We start from the raw sequence: 16,526 nt of genomic DNA on the forward strand, positions 1-16,526 counted from the left end.
CAAACCTTTGGAATTTGATGGAACCGAAGGACCGATCGGATTGAAACGGTGGACCGAGAAGGTCGAATCAGTGTTTGCCATAAGTAAGTGTACTGAAGAGGACAAAGTGAAGTACGCTACGCATACCTTCACAGGTTCTGCGTTAACATGGTGGAATACCTATCTAGAGCAAGTGGGACAAGACGATACGTACGCACTACCGTGGTCAGCATTCAAGCACTTGATGAACGAGAAGTACCGTCCCAGAACCGAGGTCAATAAGCTCAAGACAGAACTTAGAGGGTTACGAACCCAAGGATTTGATATTACCACGTACGAAAGACGATTCACAGAATTGTGCCTATTGTGTCCGGGAGCATTCGAAGATGAGGAAGAGAAGATCGACGCGTTTGTGAAAGGATTACCGGAAAGAATCCAAGAAGATATAAGTTCACACGAGCCCGCCTCCATACAACAGGCATGTAGAATGGCTCACAAACTAGTGAACCAGATTGAGGAAAGAATTAAAGAACAGACGGCTGAAGAGGCCAATGTGAAGCAAGTCAAAAGAAAGTGGAAGGAAAACGGTGATAAGAATCACCAATACAATAACAACAGCAATTACAATAATAATCGCAACAATTATCCCAACAATCGCAACTACAACAAACGGCCCAACAACAACAACAACAACAACAACAACAACAACAGCAACTACAACAATCATCCCAACAACAATAATAACCGCAACAACAACAATAACAACAATCAGAAGCAGCTATGCCAAAGGTGTGAAAAGTATCACTCGGGGTTCTGCACCAAATTTTGCAACAAGTGTAAAAGAAATGGTCATAGCGCGGCGAAGTGTGAGGTCTACGGACCAGGGGTTAATAGAACGAAAGGAACAAATGGTGTCAGAACGAGTAATGGCGGAGCAAGTAGTGTCGGAGCAAGTTATGCCAATGTAGTTTGTTATAAATGTGGAAAACCGGGCCACATTATTAGAAATTGTCCGAACCAGGAGAACACGAATGGACAAGGCCGCGGAAGAGTTTTCAATATTAATGCGGCAGAGGCACAGGAAGACCCGGAGCTTGTTACGGGTACGTTTCTTATTGACAATAAATCTGCTTACGTTTTATTTGATTCGGGTGCGGATAGAAGCTATATGAGTAGAGATTTTTGTGCTAAATTAAGTTGTCCATTGACGCCTTTGGATAGTAAATTTTTACTCGAATTAGCAAATGGTTAATTAATTTCAGCAGATAATATATGTCGGAATCGAGAAATTAAACTGGTTAGCGAAACATTTAAGATTGATTTGATACCAGTAGAGTTAGGGAGTTTTGATGTGATAATCGGTATGGACTGGTTGAAAGAAGTGAAAACAGAGATCGTTTGTTACAAAAATGCAATTCGCATTATACGAGAAAAAGGAAAACCCTTAATGGTGTACGGAGAAAAGGGCAACACGAAGCTACATCTTATTAGTAATTTGAAGGCATAAAAACTAATAAGAAAAGGTTGCTATGCTGTTCTAGCACACGTCGAGAAAGTACAAACTGAAGAAAAGAGCATCATTGATGTTCCCATTGCAAAAGAATTTCCCGATGTATTTCCGAAAGAATTACCGGGATTACCCCCACATCGATCCGTTGAATTTCAAATAGATCTTGTACCAGGAGCTGCACCAATAGCTCGTGCTCCTTACAGACTCGCACCCAGCGAGATAAAAGAACTGCAAAGCCAATTACAAGAACTTTTAGAGCGTGGTTTCATTCGACCAAGTACATCACCGTGGGGAGCTCCTGTTTTGTTTGTCAAGAAGAAAGATGGTACATTCAGGTTGTGTATCGACTACCGAGAGTTGAACAAACTTACCATCAAGAACCGCTACCTACTACCGAGAATCGACGACTTATTTGATCAACTACAAGGCTCGTCTGTTTATTTAAAGATTGACTTACGTTCCGGGTATCATCAAATGCGGGTGAAAGAGGATGATATTCCAAAGACTGCTTTCAGAACACGTTACGGTCATTACGAGTTTATGGTCATGCCGTTTGGTTTAACTAATGCACCAGCTGTGTTCATGGACCTTATGAACCGAGTGTGTGGACCATACCTTGACAAGTTTGTCATTGTTTTCATTGATGACATACTTATTTACTCAAAGAATGACCAAGAACACGGTGAACATTTGAGAAAGGTGTTAGAAGTATTGAGGAAGGAAGAATTGTACGCTAAGTTTTCAAAGTGTGCATTTTGGTTGGAAGAAGTTCAATTCCTCGGTCACATAGTGAACAAAGAAGGTATTAAGGTGGATCCGGCAAAGATAGAAACTGTTGAAAAGTGGGAAACCCCGAAAACTCTGAAACACATACGCCAGTTTTTAGGAATAGCTGGTTACTACAGAAAGTTCATCCAAGACTTTTCCAGAATAGCAAAACCCTTGACTGCATTAACGCATAAAGGGAAGAAATTTGAATGGAATGATGAACAAGAGAAAGCGTTTCAGTTATTGAAGAAAAAGCTAACTACGGCACCTATATTGTCATTGCCTGAAGGGAATGATGATTTTGTGATTTATTGTGACGCATCAAAGCAAGGTCTCGGTTGTGTATTAATGCAACGAACGAAGGTGATTGCTTATGCGTCTAGACAATTGAAGATTCACGAACAAAATATACGACGCATGATTTGGAATTAGGCGCGGTTGTTTTTGCATTAAAGACTTGGAGGCACTACTTATATGGGGTCAAAAGTATTATATATACCGACCACAAAAGTCTTCAACACATATTTAATCAGAAACAACTGAATATGAGACAGCGTAGGTGGATTGAATTATTGAATGATTACGACTTTGAGATTCGTTACCACCCGGGGAAGACAAATGTGGTAGCCGATGCCTTGAGCAGGAAGGACAGAGAACCCATTCGAGTAAAATCTATGAATATAATGATTCATAATAACATTACTACTCAAATAAAGGAGGCGCAACAAGGAGTTTTAAAAGAGGGAAATTTAAAGGATGAAATACCCAAAGGATCGGAGAAGCATCTTAATATTCGGGAAGACGGAACCCGGTATAGGGCTGAAAGGATTTGGGTACCAAAATTTGGAGATATGAGAGAAATGGTACTTAGAGAAGCTCATAAAACCAGATACTCAATACATCCTGGAACGGGAAAGATGTACAAGGATCTCAAGAAACATTTTTGGTGGCCGGGTATGAAAGCCGATGTTGCTAAATACGTAGGAGAATGTTTGACGTGTTCTAAGGTCAAAGCTGAGCATCAGAAACCATCAGGTCTACTTCAACAACCCGAAATCCCGGAATGGAAATGGGAAAACATTACCATGGATTTCATCACTAAATTGCCAAGGACTGCAAGTGGTTTTGATACTATTTGGGTAATAGTTGATCGTCTCACCAAATCAGCACACTTCCTGCCAATAAGAGAAGATGACAAGATGGAGAAGTTAGCACGACTGTATTTGAAGGAAGTCGTCTCCAGACATGGAATACCAATCTCTATTATCTCTGATAGGGATGGTAGATTTATTTCAAGATTCTGGCAGACATTACAGCAAGCATTAGGAACTCGTCTAGACATGAGTACTGCCTATCATCCACAAACTGATGGGCAGAGCGAAAGGACGATACAAACGCTTGAAGACATGCTACGAGCATGTGTTATTAATTTCGGAAACAGTTGGGATCGACATCTAACGTTAGCAGAATTTTCCTACAACAACAGCTACCATTCAAGCATTGAGATGGCGCCGTTTGAAGCACTTTATGGTAGAAAGTGCAGGTCTCCGATTTGTTGGAGTGAAGTGGGGGATAGACAGATTACGGGTCCGGAGATTATACAAGAAACTACCGAGAAGATCATCCAAATTCAACAACGGTTGAAAACCGCCCAAAGTCGACAAAAGAGCTACGCTGACATTAAAAGAAAAGATATAGAATTTGAAATTGGAGAGATGGTCATGCTTAAAGTTGCACCTTGGAAAGGCGTTGTTCGATTTGGTAAACGAGGGAAATTAAATCCAAGGTATATTGGACCATTCAAGATTATAGATCGTGTCGGACCAGTAGCTTACCGACTTGAGTTACCTCAACAACTCGCGACTGTACATAACACGTTCCACATCTCGAATTTGAAGAAATGTTTTACTAAAGAAGATCTCACTATTCCGTTAGATGAAATCCAAATCAACGAAAAACTTCAATTCATCGAAGAACCCGTCGAAATAATGGATCGTGAGGTTAAAAGACTTAAGCAAAACAAGATACCAATTGTTAAGGTTCTATGGAATGGTCGTAGAGGACCCGAGTTCACCTGGGAGTGTGAAGATCAGATGAAGAAGAAATACCCGCATTTATTTCCAGAAGATACGTCAACACCTCCAACTGCTTAAAATTTCGGGACGAAATTTATTTAACGGGTAGGTACTGTAGTGACCCGAACTTTTACATGTTTATATATATTAATTGAGATTGATATTTAAATGATTAAATGTTTCCAACATGTTAAACAATCAAACTTGTTAAGACTTGATTAATTGAAATATGTTTCATATAGACAATTGACCACCCAAGTTGTCCGGTGATTCACGAACGTTAAAACTTGTAAAAACTATATGATGACATATATATGGATATATATATAGTTAACATGATACTATTATAAGTAAACATATCATTAAGTATATTAACAATGAACTACATATGTAAAAACAAGACTACTAACTTAATGATTTTTAAACGAGACATATATGTAACGATTATCGTTGTAAAGACATTTAATGTATATATATCATATTAAGAGATATTCATACATGATAATATCATGATAATATAATAATTTAAAATCTCATTTGATATTATAAACATTGGGTTAACAACATTTAACAAGATCGTTAACCTAAAGGTTTCAAAACAACACTTACATGTAACGACTAACGATGACTTAACGACTCAGTTAAAATGTATATACATGTAGTGTTTTAATATGTATTTATACACTTTTGAAAGACTTCAATACACTTATCAAAATACTTCTACTTAACAAAAATGCTTACAATTACATCCTCGTTCAGTTTCATCAACAATTCTACTCGTATGCACCCGTATTCGTACTCGTACAATACACAGCTTTTAGATGTATGTACTATTGGTATATACACTCCAATGATCAGCTCTTAGCAGCCCATGTGAGTCACCTAACACATGTGGGAACCATAATTTGGCAACTAGCATGAAATATCTCATAAAATTACAAAAATATGAGTAATCATTCATGACTTATTTACATGAAAACAAAATTACATATCCTTTATATCTAATCCATACACCAACGACCAAAAACACCTACAAACACTTTCATTCTTCAATTTTCTTCATCTAATTGATCTCTCTCAAGTTCTATCTTCAAGTTCTAAGTGTTCTTCATATATTCTACAAGTTCTAGTTACATAAAATCAAGAATACTTTCAAGTTTGCTAGCTCATTTCCAATCTTGTAAGGTGATCATCCAACCTCAAGAAATCTTTGTTTCTTACAATAGGTTATCATTCTAATACAAGGTAATAATCATATTCAAACTTTGGTTCAATTTCTATAACTATAACAATCTTATTTCAAGTGATGATCTTACTTGAACTTGTTTTCGTGTCATGATTTTGCTTCAAGAACTTCGAGCCATCCAAGGATCCGTTGAAGCTAGATCCATTTTTCTCTTTTCCAATAGGTTTATCCAAGGAACTTAAGGTAGTAATTATATTCATAACATCATTCGATTCATACATATAAATCTATCTTATTCGAAGGTTTAAACTTGTAATCACTAGAACATAGTTTAGTTAATTCTAAACTTGTTCGCAAACAAAAGTTAATCCTTCTAACTTGACTTTTAAAATCAACTAAACACATGTTCTATATCTATATGATATGCTAACTTAATGATTTAAAACCTGGAGACACTAAAAACACCGTAAAACCGAATTTACGCCGTCGTAGTAACACCGCGGGCTGTTTTGGGTTAGTTAATTAAAAACTATGATAAACTTTGATTTAAAAGTTGTTATTCTGAGAAAATGATTTTTATTATGAACATGAAACTATATCCAAAAATTATGGTTAAACTCAAAGTGGAAGTATGTTTTCTAAAATGGTCATCTAGACGTCGTTCTTTCGACTGAAATGACTACCTTTACAAAAACGACTTGTAACTTATTTTTCCGACTATAAACCTATACTTTTTCTGTTTAGATTAATAAAATAGAGTTTAATATGAAACCATAGAAATTTGATTCACTCAAAACGGATTTAAAATGAAGAAGTTATGGGTAAAACAAGATTGGATAATTTTTCTCATTTTAGCTACGTGAAAATTGGTAACAAATCTATTCCAACCATAACTTAATCAACTTGTATTGTATATTATGTAATCTTGAGATACCATAGACACGTATACAATGTTTCGACCTGTCATGTCGACACATCTATATATATTTCGGAACAACCATAGACACTCTATATGTGAATGTTGGAGTTAGCTATACAGGGTTGAGGTTGATTCCAAAATATATATAGTTTGAGTTGTGATCAATACTGAGATACATATACACTGGGTCGTGGATTGATTCAAGATAATATTTATCGATTTATTTCTGTACATCTAACTGTGGACAACTAGTTGTAGGTTACTAACGAGGACAGCTGACTTAATAAACTTAAAACATCAAAATATATTAAAAGTGTTGTAAATATATTTTGAACATACTTTGATATATATGTATATATTGTTATAGGTTCGTGAATCAACCAGTGGCCAAGTCTTACTTCCCGAAGAAAGTAAAAATATGTGAAAGTGAGTTATAGTCCCACTTTTAAAATCTAATATTTTTGGGATGAGAATACATGCAGGTTTTATAAATGATTTACAAAATAGACACAAGTACGTGAAACTACATTCTATGGTTGAATTATCGAAATCGAATATGCCCCTTTTTATTAAGTCTGGTAATCTAAGAATTAGGGAACAGACACCCTAATTGACGCGAATCCTAAAGATAGATCTATTGGGCCTAACAAACCCCATCCAAAGTACCGGATGCTTTAGTACTTAGAAATTTATATCATATCCGAAGGGTGTCCCGGAATGATGGGGATATTCTTATATATGCATCTTGTTAATGTCGGTTACTAGGTGTTCACCATATGAATGATTTTTATCTCTATGTATGGGATGTGTATTGAAATATGAAATCTTGTGGTCTATTATTATGATTTGATATATATAGGTTAAACCTATAACTCACCAACATTTTTGTTGACGTTTTAAGCATGTTTATTCTCAGGTGATTATTAAGAGCTTCCGCTGTCGCATACTTAAATAAGGACGAGATTTGGAGTCCATGCTTGTATGATATTGTGTAAAAACTGAATTCAAGAAACTTATTTTGTTGTAACATATTTGTATTGTAAACCATTATGTAATGGTCGTGTGTAAACAGGATATTTTAGATTATCATTATTTGATAATCTACGTAAAGCTTTTTAAACCTTTATTGATGAAATAAAGGTTATGGTTTGTTTTAAAATGAATGCAGTCTTTGAAAAACGTCTCATATAGAGGTCAAAACCTCGCAACGAAATCAATTAATATGGAACATTTTTAATCAATAAGAACGGAACATTTCATCAACCCCTTTAAATAGTTGTTTTTCAATTGCTGCCTTAGTTAGAATATTTAACCCTTCCGCCGCGATAATAAATAAAAAAGGTGATAGTGGATCACCTTGACGAACACCCCGGCCGAGGACGAATTCATTTGTAGGCGAACCATTAACCAAGACCGAGATTGAGGCCGATGTAAGACATGATTCGATCCACTTAACCCATTTTCTCCCGAATCCCATACTTTTCATAACCTCGAATAAAAATTGCCAATTTAAACTATCGAATGCCTTTTCAAAATCGACTTTAAAAATTATACTTTTCTTCCGGCTCGCTTTCAAATAATCAATCGTCTCATTTGCAATTAAAACCCCATCTAAAATAAAACGTCCTTTTAAAAAGGCACTTTGTTCCGAACTAACTAGTGAGGGTAGAATTTTCCGAAGACGATTCGAGAGAATCTTGGCCACAATCTTGTAATAACTCCCAATCAAACTAATAGGTCGAAAATCACCAAGACCACCCGGAACCAATTTTTTAGGAACCAATGTGACGAAAGAAGCGTTACATCCTTTTGAAATTTCACCCGTATCCCAGAACCAATTAATTGCCTCAATCAATTCTATTTTTATAATATCCCAAAATTTCTTGAAAAACCGCATGTTGAAACCATCGGGCCTTGGGGCTTTCGAACTACCACATTCTAAAATAGCTTCATGAATTTCATCTTCAAGAATGGGCACTTCTAAAGCTTCTGTCTCAATAGCAGAAATGGAGGGATAACTTAAATCTTCCAAGGAAGGTCTAAGTGTATCGGTTTCTTCATAAATGTGTTTGAAATGTTCAAAAACCGATGCTTTAATATCATTTGGATCCTCGTTCCAATTGCCATTGATGTTTAGACCACGAATATTACTTTTATTATATTTATTCCTTAAAAGTGAATGAAAAAATTTCGTGTTTTCATCCCCTTCTAGAGCCCAACGTACCCGTGCTTTTTGCCTCAACATACCCGATTTGATTCTATCCTTTACCATCCATAGCTTCCTTTGATTTTTCCATTCCGCAACTTCAGAATCGTTTAGGGGTATATGCTCAGCTTTTAATTCGAGTGCATCAGCAACGTTTTTGTGATTTTCTATTTCAGCATCTATCTTCCCGAATTTTTCTTCACTCCAGACACGTAATGAAGATTTGACATATTTAAGTTTCTTCATGAACATGCTATCTTTTCTGATCCCATTGGAATTGTTTTCGAGCCATGCATCTTTAATTATTTTTTCAGCCCCTTCATCTTGTATCCATGCATCGAATATTTTCACAGGTTTGGGACCAAAATCTTTTTCACCATCCTTTAACATAATCGGATAGTGATCTGATTTTGTACGATCCAGTGCAATCGATGACAGATTGTTCCATACGGTATGAAAATTTCCAGTAACAAGGAATCGATCTAACTTGCTATACTTGACTCCATCATCGCTAATACGTGTAAAAGTTCTACCACCCATAGGAATATCCATCAAGTTATTAGAGCTAATGAAATCATTAAACCATCTTGCTCTATTCTCGACAAATTCACAACTGAATCATTCCGTTTCATCCATGACCTCATTGAAGTCACCACATAAAACCCATACTTCATTATCATCCAATATACTACTCAGCGAATCCCACAATTTCTTTTTCTTACTATCCTCATGAGGGCCATACACATTCAAAACGTTAATACACTTACCGTTGCTCTTCCACTTACCCCTAATACCAATTACATGCTCGACATTAATTACATCAGTAGCTTCAAAGTCTTGTTTATCCCAAATCAGCAACTGCCCGCCTGATTTCCCAACCATCTCACGTTGAATAAATTCGCAGTCTGGATTACCCCACAACGAAAAAACCCAATTATTATCTACCTGATGTAGTTTAGTTTCTTGTAGAGCTAAAAACGAAGGTTTTTCTTTTAGGATCAAATTCTTTGTATGACCAAACTTGCTATCTATCCCGACACCAAAACTACGTATGTTATATGAAATTATCTTCATTATTAAAAGAATTGGAGACGAAAGACAATTCAGCCATATTAATGGGCAGATGGTTTTTTCTGCCACTTTAACCCTAATTTACAACCAAAATCATGTAGCTCATCATTATTAATTGGGAAGTAAGAACCTGATGTGGCATCGGATGAGACTTTTGAGACAGTGTTTCTACTATCCGAGCTTTCTTTGACTGAGGAATTACTCCGTTGACTGCCATATTGAGCACACGAGGTGCATCTCGATCTAATTGGATTGGAATCTTGATTAACTTTCCTCGCAGTGTTCTTGATGTTCATCATTCTAGAGGAAGATTTCCACCTCCGGATAGAAGACCAACAACAGTCTAGTTTCTGTTCCTTTTGATCTCTTCGAGTATCGCCATGTCCCTTTCCTTTTGGTTCTCTTTTTGTGTTACAGTTTGACTTTGATTTCGTAGAAGGTTTCTCAAGGGTTTTTTCTTTTCTTTAAGTTTTATTGGCTTGTTATCTTTCTTCCTGGATTTCTCAATTTTTGGTTCATTTTTCTCACAGTCCGAATTAACATCAGACCCATTAAGACTATCCTGTGAAGGTATTTCGTATGCCCGAGAGACATATTAAATTAACGTGGCTAACATGTTATGATCCAAGTCGGGTCATACCCAATAACAAACTTACCAACACTTTATAAGTATTTAATCTTAACGACTGGATCGTTGAATAAATACGCGACACTTGAACTTTAGAAAATCGGTTTTCTGAAATGTTATTGCTTGAAATAAATTATTTGGATAATTTGTATTTAATTATTTATAGGTTTAAATAATTATGTTGTGTTATATTTTATAAGATTGGTTTATAAAATATGTGACTTAACAAATGCACAATGTATATATAACAAGTTTTATAAAATTGCAAAGTTTTATACAACAAGTTTATAAAATATAAGCTTGGTTATAAAATATATGCATGTGCAGATTTTGGGGTTTCAAGGAGTCATCCCATGCTTGTTTTGTCACTTTTAAGACAACACAATTCCTTAGGCACATGCTTAAGAGGTTAACCAAGGTTTTGACCAAAACAGACATGCAATACACATAAAAATAAGCTAGAAAAAAAAACTGCATTCTTCTCCCTTCCTTGCTGTTTCTGCCGTGGCCTTTCAAGGAGGTTAAGGAGATCATTTTTCTTTTAGCAAGCTTGTTCTCAAGTGTTGATTAAATCCTAACCAAAGTACAAGGTGTTGGTTACAAGTTTGGGGTATAATCTCTTGAGGTTTCATCCATTTGAAGCTCCATTCAACATCATCATCTTCATCTCTTTCAACTAGCTTGGAATAGGTATAACATCTTATTCTTGCTTGTAGTTTGTAAGTATATATCACAACTTGATCCTAATTGGGTTTTAAACTTTAATTGGTTAAAGATTTAACAAGTTACCAAATGATTTTTCATGCTTCCGCTTTGAATGGTTCTTAAAAGGTTTTAAGTGTTATGAAACTTGTTAAAACCCAACAATGGTATCTAGAGCCGAAGTTGATGAAATATGCTTCGAGATGATATGTTAAACCCACTATATTTTGCATTTTATGAACATGCATGATAGTAGAATGCAAAAATTTTAGGGTTTGGGTGGGTTTGGTATTTAGGCCGAATTTAAGGAGACCCAAAATGGGTTTTTAGGTTCTTCCATTTGGTCTAATTTTGGTTGTATGTAATGTTCACAATCCTAGCCTTGACGTTGTGTTGCATGCATGTGTGTTTGGTTGATTTATGATTCATTTGGTGTGTATTATTATTCATTCAAAAGGCATGTAATAATTATTCAATTGGTTGTAATAATATTCATTTGGTTATGTAATTTATTTTATATTTGGTATGTAAAATAGATTAGGTTGTATTTTCATTTTTTAGACAAAATGTATTAGGATATATTTTTTGTAAAAGATGAAGATGCAAGATGAAGAACACAAGAAGAAGCATTTGGATGCAAGATTGAGTGGGAGATTTTGAAATCTCTAACTTTGTGTTATAACCCCTTAACCGGTGGCATTTGTTTTCGGCTAAACAAATGCCTACCAAATGGCTAGATTGTGAACATCTTTGTTTTGCATGCGTGGTTGTTTTAATTTCTTGTATGATTGTGGATTGTATGTTTGTATGCTACAAGTTAATCACACAAGTTAACAACAAACAAAACTAAAATTTAATTGGTTAAATTAGACGTTATTAATCACATGCAAAACGACAATTTAAAATGGTTAAATTGAAATGGCTAAAAGGACATTAATAAACGGTTATTAAGATCATGATAAGGATCATACATATAAAATGGTTTATATCAAAGTAATAAAATTGGCTTTATTACATAACATGAAAATGGATTTTCAAATAAACCATACACTAAATGCATGTTGGTGTATGGTGCAAAAGTTTTCTCAAACTAGAATTTATGAAAACTTAAAATCCCTTATTAACAAGGCAAACAAGTTAAACGCCATCCTTTTGTGGAAACACTTAGACGTATTAGGAAACTCTTGATGGGATAAAGGTCACCTAACCGTCATGAGCGAACTAATATGAATAAGGTACACTTCGCATACATGTGGGATAAAGGTCACCTAACCACTTGTATGTTAAGTCTACACGTTTACACAAGTAGGACGACTTGATTTGGGAATCATGAACTTAGGGTCACCGAAGCATGATGAACAAATAGGCGTTGATGGGATAAATATGCCATGCAAAAGGATTGCATGATCCCATAACTTAGAAGTTGCAAAAGGATTGCAATTGTCATATAATGACTACCTAGCTAAATCAAATAACGGGATAAAGGTCACCTAACCGAAATTTGATTTACCGTTGGATTCTAATATTTAATAAGTCAATTAAAATTTAAAAGGGTATTGAATGTTAAATTAAAATCAATACTTAAACGAACTTTGTTAATTTTGTAGATGGCCGCCAATAACAACAACAACATTCCAAACGCACCACTTAACCTGAACCACCTATCATTAAGGTCTCTCTTAGAGAAAGACAAACTCAACCATACAAACTTTATGGATTGGTTCCGCAATCTTCGGATTATCCTCAAACAAGAGGATAAAATGTATGTGCTTGAGGACCCCATTCCCGATCAACCGGATGAGAATGATGTGGAGGCAATGGCCTCTTACGATAAGTATTGCCACGACTCCCTTCAAGTCTCATGCTTAATGCTTGGGACTATGATACCCGAACTCCAAAAGGATTTCGAGCACCATAGTGCATACGACATGATAACGCAATTGAAGGAGATGTTCCTCCAACAAGCGCGTGTCGAGCGCTTCGAAACGGTTCGGGCGCTACATGCTTGTCGTATGGACGATACCCAATCGGTTTCATCTTATGTACTTAAGATGAAAAGCCTTATCGATCGTGCTAACCGTCTTAACCTAAACATTTCCAACGAGTTAGCCACCGATCTTATCCTTAACTCCCTATCAAAAAGGTTTGATCAATTTGTAATTAATTACAATATGAATGGGATGGATAAGAGCATAGGTGAGCTTCACGGTATGCTTAGAACGGCGGAAACTAGCATGGGTAAAAGGGCTTTACCCGTGTTAGCAATCGATCAAAGTGGGTCCAAAGGTAACACCTCTAAGCCAAAGGTGGCTAAGAGAAAAGGACCCGCCCATCAAGGCAAAGGGAAGGGGAAGATGGTTACCCCAACCATCAACAAGGCTAAGAAGAAAAAGGTAGCCGAGAAGGCAAACCCCAAGGAAGACCCATGTTTCGGTTGCGGTGAGATGGGTCATTGGAAACGAAACTGTCCGGTTTATCTTAAGGAGTTGAAGGACAAGAGGGATGCAGGGCAAACCTCAGGTAATATATATATGGTATATATAGAGCTTAGTATTACTTCTTCTAATACATGGGTATTAGACACTGGATGTGGAACTCACATTTGCAATTCATTGCAGGGGTTCAAAAGAAGTAGCAAGCAAACGGGAACATCAAGTCTCTACATGGGTAATGGAGCCAAAGTGCAAGTGAAGGCTCAAGGAGACTTTGTGTTAAAGCTTCCAAGTGGTTTGGAACTTATTTTGGAAGATGTTTTGTATGCACCCGATTTATGTCGAAACATTATTTCCATTTCCCGTTTGAAACAATGTGGTTTTAATCTTAATTTTGTTAATGATGATATCCATATTTATTTAGATAATGTATTCTATTTCAAGGCTTCACCTTCAAATGGAATTTATGAATTGGTTCATGATGACACATCATCTAGTAGCTCAATGTACCATACAAGCACCAAGAAACTCAAAAGGGATTTGAGTAATTCCTACTTATGGCATTGTCGCCTTGGTCACATAAACAAGAACCGAATACATACACTTCAAAAGTATGGACTTTTGAAATCAAATGAAATGGATTCGTTTGAAGTATGTGAATCTTGTTTACAAGGCAAGATGACTAAAGCACCTTTCAAAGGGACCTATGAAAGGGCTAAAGATTTATTGGGATTAATACATTCGGATGTATGTGGACCCTTTAAACCCATGACTAGGAATGGTGAAAGATACTTTGTTACTTTCATTGATGACTTTAGTCGTTTCGGATATGTCTACTTATTAAGACACAAGGGCGAAACGTTTGAAGCATTCAAAGAATATCAAAACGAAGTACAAAATCAACTCAATAGGACAATTAAGGTACTTCGTACCGATAGAGGAGGTGAATACCTAAGCGATGCCTTCTAAGATCATCTTAGGAGTTGTGGGATTATCTCACAACTTACTCCACCCGGAACACCGCAACTTAATGGAGTTTCCGAAAGGAGGAACCGAACCCTAATGGATATGGTTCGATCTATGATGGCAAGAAGCTCGTTGACTCTATCATTTTGGGGTTATTGTCTAAGCTCCGCGGCTCGTATTTTAAATATGGCCCCAACCAAGAAAGTGGAACGAACTCCTCACGAGATGTGGTTTGGTAAACCTCCATCTCTATCATACTTAAAGGTATGGGGATGTGAAGCTTATCCTAAGCGTTACGTCCCTAATAAGTTGAATGCTCGATCCACGAAGTGTATCTTCATAGGATATCCCAAGGATGATATGGGATACTATTTCTATGATCCATCCGAGCAGAATGTATTTGTTGCTCGGAAGGCAGAATTCCTTGAAACTAAGTTCCTAATGGAAGGAAATAGTGAAAGGAAGATAGATCTTGAAGAGGTTCAAGATCAAGTAGATGATATACAATTGGTTGACACTAGCACTCAACATGAAAATGTTGATAGTGATCAAATGGATGATCAAAATACACAAGGCATTCGTAGATCTGGTAGGATTAGCAATCCTCCTGAGAGATATGGGTTTCTCATAGATGGTTGCTATACGGTTGATTTGGATGAACCAACAAACTACCAAGATGCTTTATCAAGGATTGATAAAGATAAATGGCAGGAAGCCATGAACGCCGAGATGCAATCCATGTATGAAAACCAAGTGTGGGAACTTGTTGAGCAACCTCCTAGCTCTAAGCTAGTTGATTGCAAATGGCTTTTCAAAATGAAAACCGACATACATGGAAACTTGGATACATATAAAGCTAGACTTGTTGCAAAAGGTTTCACTCAAACTCAAGGGGTTGATTATGATGAAACTTTCTCGCCTGTGGCAATGCTAAAGTCTATTAGGATATTATTTGCCATTGCTGCTCACTACGACTATGAAATATGGCAAATGGATGTCAAAACCGCTTTCCTAAATGGATATCTTATGGAAGATGTCTACATGGTCCAGCCTGAAGGTTTTGTTGATCCAAAATATCCTAAAAGGGTATGCAAGTTAAAGAAGTCAATCTACGGATTGAAACAAGCATCTAGAATGTGGAATCATCGTTTTAATGAGGAAGCCGAGAAATTTGGCTTCATTAAAAATGGTGATGAAGCTTGTGTATATAAGAAAGCTAGTGGGAGCACTATCATGTTCCTTGTACTATATGTGGATGATATATTATTATTTGGGAATGATATTACCACAATGCAAGGAGTCAAAACTTGGCTAAAGAGTTGCTTCTCCATTAAGGATCTAGGAGATGCACAATACATATTGGGGATAGGGATCTATAGGAATAGATCCAAGAGATTGATAGGTTTAAGTCAAAGTACATACATTGATAAAATCTTGAAAAAGTTCAAGATGGAAAACTCTAAGAGAGGTTTGGTACCTATTCAAAAAGGAACCGTTCTCAGTTCATCTCAGTGTCCTGCCACGAAAGATGAACAAGAGAGAATGAAGAAAGTCCCATACGCATCTGCTATTGGGTCTATCATGTATGCAATGATATGTACTAGACCGGATGTGTCATGCGCTCTAAGCTTGACAAGTAGATACCAGAATAACCCAGGAAATAGTCATTGGATTGCTGTTAAAAGCATATTGAAATACCTTAGGAGGACTAAGGATATGTTTCTAATATATGGGTCTGGTGAGGAGGAACTCGCTATAAAAGGTTACGTGGACGCGAGTTTCCAAACTGATCGAGATGACTCTCGATCACAATCCGGTTATGTCTTCATGTTAAATGGTGGTGCAGTCTCTTGGAAGAGTTCGAAACAGGAGGTTGTTGCGTTATCCACTATAGAGTCGGAGTACATTGCCGCCTCACTGGCAGCTCAGGAAGCTGCATGGATGAAGAAATTCATCGACGACTTAGGAGTGGTCCCTTCCATTCAGGACCCTCTTGAGATCTTTTGTGACAACGAGGGTGCGATTGCTCAAATCAAGGAACCTCGTGCTCATCAAAAGACTCGTCACATTGAGCAGAGATTCAA

The 16,526-nt window shown here is 36.6% G+C and overlaps 2 protein-coding genes across 2 annotated transcripts; one reads left to right on the plus strand and one right to left on the minus strand.

Annotated features, from left to right (window-relative positions):
• Positions 1-9,261: 9,261 nt before the first annotated feature.
• Positions 9,262-9,931, minus strand: LOC139886499 (uncharacterized). Its single transcript, XM_071870337.1, has 2 exons — positions 9,845-9,931; positions 9,262-9,711 (listed from the first exon to the last, which is right to left on the minus strand). Exons 1-2 carry the CDS (start codon positions 9,929-9,931, stop codon positions 9,262-9,264), a joined length of 537 nt encoding a protein of 178 aa, XP_071726438.1.
• Positions 9,932-13,129: 3,198 nt separating this feature from the next.
• Positions 13,130-14,002, plus strand: LOC139855210 (uncharacterized). Its single transcript, XM_071844451.1, has 2 exons — positions 13,130-13,564; positions 13,663-14,002. The coding sequence occupies exons 1-2, from the start codon at positions 13,216-13,218 to the stop codon at positions 13,677-13,679; spliced, it is 366 nt and encodes a 121-aa protein (XP_071700552.1). The 5' UTR covers positions 13,130-13,215; the 3' UTR covers positions 13,680-14,002.
• The last annotated feature ends 2,524 nt before the right edge of the window (positions 14,003-16,526 follow it).

The sequence above is a fragment of the Rutidosis leptorrhynchoides genome, chromosome 1 (assembly GCF_046630445.1).
Source record: "Rutidosis leptorrhynchoides isolate AG116_Rl617_1_P2 chromosome 1, CSIRO_AGI_Rlap_v1, whole genome shotgun sequence".
Lineage (NCBI taxonomy): Eukaryota > Viridiplantae > Streptophyta > Magnoliopsida > Asterales > Asteraceae > Rutidosis > Rutidosis leptorrhynchoides.

Coding starts and splice junctions, on each gene's coding strand:
- LOC139886499 (XM_071870337.1), bottom strand. CDS start 9,931: ATGGCAGTCAACGGAGTAATTCCTCAGTCAAAGAAAGCTCGGATAGTA. Junction 9,712..9,844: donor CTCATCCGATGCCACATCAG/GTTCTTACTTCC, acceptor TTAATAATGAAG/ATAATTTCATATAACATACG.
- LOC139855210 (XM_071844451.1), top strand. CDS start 13,216: ATGAATGGGATGGATAAGAGCATAGGTGAGCTTCACGGTATGCTTAGA.